The following is a 5,926-nucleotide window of genomic DNA, read 5'->3' as shown; positions in this document are numbered from 1 at the left end:
AAACCTCATCTGTACTAAAAATACAAAAATTAGCTAGGTGTGGTGGGGGGCATGTATGGTCCCAGCTACTCAGGAGGCAAAGGCAGGAGAATCACTGGAGTCCGGGAAGTGGAGACTGCAGTAAGCCAAGATGGTGCCACTGCACTCCAGCCTGGGTGACAAAAGGAGACTCCATCTCAAAAACAACAAGAAACAATACAGGATGCTACGAAGAAACATCAGATCGGCCATTGCATGGATGGGGTGGAGAGCCAGGGCTAAGCCTTGCTTTATGGAAACATATCAGCAAGGTAAAGAGGAAATGTTTTCATCCTGGTTTCAAGGTGACTATGCAGCTAAGCAAGCTGACTCAAAAGAGATGAAGACTGACGCTCAGAGCAGTGAAACCTGAGGAACAATCTCTCCAAATAAATAGGCAAGGCTCCCAGGTTCCTTGAAAATAAATAGAAATTCCAGGGACATTGTTCAGGGAAGATGACCTAACGACATGAGAGATACTGAATCAAAGCTAGGAGACCTGACAGACACCTCCTGTACACCTCCTGCACACAGGTGACCATGAGCTTGTCACACTGGTCTGGGGTCTGGTAACTTGATTCTTGGGCCTCAGAGACAAATGCATGGCATGAGCTAAGGATGAGATAAAAATTCCCTGGTATCTGTGTTTAGTATCCCATGATAGGTTTTTATTCAAACCGATTTGTCTGTATAGAGCCTGTCTTCACAGTTATCTTCCTCAGCCTAGACAGAGGTACCAAAAACAAGGAATGTAGAGGTACCTGAAAGAATGATTAGAGCATCCTCCACCACATCATGAGATGATTCACTCTCTACAACCAGCGCAGAGTCGACATTCTCTTCCTCAAATGTGATTTCATTGGTGTCTCTGTGAGGCTGGCTGGAGTCAGTAGGGCCACAGCTATTTGAATGAGTGATGACACATTTCTCCAGTGAGTCCTCAGGGACTTTCTTGACTTCAATCTTCTGCACCTCCCTGATGAGCCAGATGGGATAGAGATGACAAAAGATTAAACAAAGAGGGATTGGACCCCAGGGAGTCCTTGCTGGTTTTCACAGGAGTAATGAGAGAGTGGTCCCAGAAAGCAAATGGGAGGTTCCCTTGGAGAGGAAACAGGCAATCCTCCTCTCTGCAACAGAGCATGGCTGCCATGGGAACCGGAGAGAAAGACAGCAGCTGGTATTCATCACACTGGGCAGAAAGGAGCCGAGAAGAAAAGAGACTCAGTTATCCCTGTAAAATTCAGACACGGCATGCAGCACATACAAAGAACCACAACAGCTGCCACACCCTGTGTCTAAGGTGGATTGAACTGAACATATTGTGGCCAGGGAATGCAGGCTTTTGGCCCATGGGAGACGCCAGAGAGGGTGTGCTTCTAGACATTTTCCATACTTTATCACCCATTACTTACTCCTGATTATTCAGTGTTACCTGGGGGCACGTGATTCCTGTATTTTCTCAGCCTTCACAACATGAACATCTTCATCTTCATCTTTGTTGTTTTCTGCAAGTACAGATGTGTTCGTTCAGATATTTCCCATTTCACACTCTGCAAGGACAGTCAGCCCAATGTGCGCAGGGACATGAACATCTGTGTATGGGTCCCCATTCTACTGAAAGCTCTCATGTTTTCTCTTTAACAAAATGCCCCGGTATGGTTTCCTGATCCACCAGGCAGTGCATTTCTGATCAGGAGGCTCACCATCAAGATAAGGCCAAATGTTGAAAACACTTCTGCTCTCCACATCACTGGAGGCTTGTGCAGTCTCTCTCTGGACTTTGGCAGCTGTCTCTGCCATCCTGACACAGATCTGATTCCCAGGGACAGGCTTGGGATCCTGTCACAGTTCACATTTACAACCTATTTCTTTCTGTTAGGAGAGGAAAACAAACTTGTCCCACAATCCTCTGCACATCAGGTGGCTTCACAGGCCCTCCAAGTGGCTTCTGCTATGTTATTCAGGGACATTCTCTCCACGGGGAGTGCTCCAGTCTGAACCACTTCCTACCACCAAATGACCACACATCAAGTGCTTTCTCCAACACCACACAGCAAGGGGGCTCTATCTCATTGTGATAAGCAGTCATAAGTGTTCGCACATTTGAACGCTTCAGACACTGCAAGATGTCTGCCTTTGCAGATGGAGAGAGAGAAATTTACCTGCCTTTGCAGATGAAGACAGAGAAAGTCAGCAAGGAGAAATCAATTGCTCACTGACAGTTCCTAGGAACACTGCTGAAGATACAGCCTGGGAACCTTCATTCTTACTCCAGAGCTCTTTCCACTCCAACAACCGCCCTCCTGTCACAGCTTCCTTCATGTCCTTTACAACTGGAGAGATGCTGCCTCTTGCTCCAAAGACCACCATCCATCATGGAAGGAGGGACATTTACAATACTGTGACCTCCAACCCCATGGGTTTCCCATCTGTGTTCTCGTTCAGAAAGTCCTAGTCACGTCATGGCCACATATGTTTAGTGGAAGAAAACACCACTGATAAAACTGTCATCACAGAAGTATGGAGGTCTGGAGTCTCTCATAAGGCCATAAAGGAAATATTTACAGACTAATAAAGTTTCTGTTATGCTAGACACAGTAGAATGAAGAACTAACAGACAGTGTTTACTCTGTGCCAACAACTGTCTCCAAGAAGCAACTTGGATGGAGCTCAGGAGACTGGCCCAGGGTCCCTCCTCTACGTACTGCTGCCTCCACAAAGTAGTGCGTGCTGTCATTCTTCCTCTTAACCAACAAGAGCCTCTGCACAGAAAGCAGGACGTCCCTATGACCAGAGTAATCACTGCTCTTGATGAGGCCACTTACAGATACCACAGGTTATGTAAGGAGCAGAGTCCTCTTTCAGCTCCCAATAGTGGGTATAGTGTGCTACCATCGCATTTCCCCCAGAACACAGCTTTTCCTACTGAGCCTCAGCAGAAACCAGAACCGAATGGAAGTTCAGTAGCCTCAGACACTTAGAACAACAAAATAGATGCAACTTTTCTGCAGGATCTTAGGTGGTATAGAGAGGATTCCTGTAAACATGATTTAGCCTCTTGCTGAGAAACAGAGGTGCTTCTGCAGAAACACCTGAGACTTTACCCTCAGTCCCACACCTGCCTTACTGCAGATGTGGAAAAGTTGCTACATACTTTGGCCTCTCTCATCCACCTTTAACAAAATGTTAAAATACCCATTTATATTTTCCTAGACGTATGGCAAAAATGAAATTAATTCTGATGAAGAGAGTCTTTAGTGTCTCAGAGGAAACACAGAACATCATTCAGCACTCTGGTGACGGTGAACCTGTGGAACTTACTTTCTGTCTTCAGCCTGCAGCCGGGGTAGTGGGCCACTTGACTGGTAAGAAGTTTATTTTTGCTGTCTTTGTATCTCTGTTCCTCCTCATGATGTTTCAGATCTTCTGTAAGCAAATTCAGAAGAGCAGGTCAGATTAAGCAAATCGCACTTCATACAAGACCAAATCGTCATATCACAAAAATGAAAAATATTCTGTTTAAGAATGTGATATTCTGATGGGAGTGTTCTTCTGGTCCCTAGATTAATTCATCCTAGAAGTAGATAAGCCTACTTTTCAAATCCGTGAAAGAAAATCTCCCTCATCTGCTAGATCTTAATCATGTATCCTCTGAGCTAAGTCAGCACAAGCAATGAAAACTTTTTCCCCAAAATCTTCAAAAATCGCCCTAACTACTTTCCAGAAGCATTGCAGTAATACTGATTTATCTCATCATATATGATGGTCAACAAAGGGTTAGAGAAATTTATAGAGGAGACTGGACCGACGGATGAATTCTAACAACGTTTACATAAAAAAGAATCTGTGGAGGCAGCACAGTGACTCACTCCTGGTATCGGAGCAATTTAGGAGACCCAGGAAGGGAGATCACTTGACCTCAGGAGTTCAAGACCAGCCTGGCCAACATGGTGAAACCCCGCCTCTACTAAAAATACAAAAACTAGCCAAGTGTGATGGTGTCCACTGGTGATCCCAGCCAACTAACAGGCTGAGTCATGAATACAGAGGTACTCCCTGCTCTTGATGCTGCCACTTACCAATACCACAGGATGTGGAAGGAGCACAGTGCTGTGTAAACTCCCCACAGCGGGTACTGTGTGCTATCACCGTGTTTACCCCCATGTCCCCAGAACACTGCTTTGCCTACTGGGCCTCAGCAGAAACTGGAACCAAATGGAAGTTCAGTAGCCTCAGACATTTAGACCAACAGACTAGATGCTGCTTGTCTGAAGGATCTTAGGTGGTACAGAGAGGACTCCTGTAAACATGATTTAGCCTCTTGCTGAGAAACACAGGTGCTTCTGTGCCTGTGTCAGAAATCAACACCTGAGACTTTTCCCTCAGTCCCACACCCGCCTTACTATAGATGTGGAAAAGTTTCTACATAATTTTGCCTCTCTCGTCCACCTTTAACAAAATATTAAAATACCCATTTATATTTTCCTAGATGTATGGCAAAAATGAAATTAACTCTGATGAAGAGAGCCTTTAGTTTCTCAGAGGAAACACAGAACTTCGTTCAGGACTTTCATGATGGTGAACCTATGGAGCTTACTTTCCGTCTTCAGCCTGAAGCGCAGGTAGTGGGCCACTTGACTCGTAAGAAGTTTATTTTTGCTGTCTCTCTGTTTCTGTCCTTCCTCATGACATTTCTGATCTTCTGTAAACGAATTCAGAAGAAAAGGTCACATTAAGCAAATCACACTTCACACAAGGCCAAATCAGTGTCTAGTCATATCACAAAAATGAAAAATATCCTCAGTTTAAGAATGTGATATTCTGACTGGAATGTTCTATCGGGCCCTAGATTAAGTCACCTCAGAAGTAGATGAGCCTGCTTTTCAGGCCCATGGGACAAAATCTCTTTCATCTTGTAGATATTAATCATCTATCCTGTGACCTAAGTCAGTGAAAACAGTTAAAACTTTTTCCCCAAAAATCTTCAAAAATTGCCCTAACTACTTTCCAGAAGGTTTGCTGCAATACTAATTATCTCATCATATATCATGGTCAATGAATGTTTAGAGAAATTTATATAGGATACTGGGCCGACGGATGCATTCTAACAACTTTTACTTTAAAAAGAATCTGTGGATCCAGCATGGTGGCTCACACCTGGAATCCAAGCAACATAGGAGGCCCAGGCACGCAGATCACCTGACCTCAGGAGTTCAAGACCAGCCTGGCAAACATGGTGAAACCTTGCCTCTACATAAAGTACAAAACTTAGCCAGGTGTAGTGGTGCCCACCGGGGATCCCAGATAATTGGCAGGCTGAGGCACCAGTACCAGGGTACTCCCAGCTCTTGATGGTGCCACTTACAGACACCACAGGTTCTATTAGGAGCAGGGTCCCCTTTAAGTTCCTCACAAGGGGTAATGTCTGCTATCACCGTGTTTCCCCCAGGGTCCCCAGAACACAGCTTTGCCTACTGGGTCTTTACCAGAAAGCAGAACTGCATGGAAGTTCAGTAGCCTCAGACCTTTAGACCAGCAGACTAGATGCTGCTTGTCTGTAGGACCTTATATGGTAGAGAGAGGATTCCTGTAAACATGGATTCAGCCTCTTGCCGAGAAAAACAGGTGGTTCTGTGCCTGAGTCAGGAATCAATAGCTGGGATTGTAACCCCAGCCCCACACCCATCTTACTGCAGATGTGGAAATGTTGCTAAATATTTTGGCATCTGTCTTCCATTTTAACTAAATGTTAAAATACCCACTGCTATTTTCTACAAGTATGGGAAGGATGAAATTAATTTTGATGGAGAGAGCAGTTAGTTTCTCCAGACAAGACAGGACATCATTCATCACTTTCGTGGTGGTCAACCTATAGGACTTACTGTATGTCTTCAGCCGATAGTTC

The 5,926-nt window shown here is 44.8% G+C and overlaps 1 protein-coding gene across 1 annotated transcript in view; it reads right to left on the bottom strand.

Annotated features, from left to right (window-relative positions):
• The window catches only part of LOC108298896 (putative neuroblastoma breakpoint family member 8), a 16,925-nt gene that overhangs the window by 4,609 nt on the left and 6,390 nt on the right, over nucleotides 1-5,926 (bottom strand). The window contains exons 6-9 of the mRNA XM_037735905.1: nucleotides 4,619-4,723; nucleotides 1,454-1,526; nucleotides 780-994; nucleotides 485-542 (exon numbers count right to left, since the gene is read on the bottom strand). Of these exons, the coding sequence (XP_037591833.1) occupies nucleotides 485-542; nucleotides 780-994; nucleotides 1,454-1,526; nucleotides 4,619-4,723 (451 nt within the window). The remainder of the gene's footprint in view (nucleotides 1-484; nucleotides 543-779; nucleotides 995-1,453; nucleotides 1,527-4,618; nucleotides 4,724-5,926) is intronic.

Source organism: Cebus imitator, unplaced genomic scaffold (assembly GCF_001604975.1).
Source record: "Cebus imitator isolate Cc_AM_T3 unplaced genomic scaffold, Cebus_imitator-1.0 Scaffold1178, whole genome shotgun sequence".
In the NCBI taxonomy this organism is placed as follows: Eukaryota; Metazoa; Chordata; class Mammalia; order Primates; family Cebidae; genus Cebus; species Cebus imitator.
Note: the sequence above shows the minus strand (reverse complement) of the source record. Positions and strands in the feature narration are given on the sequence as shown.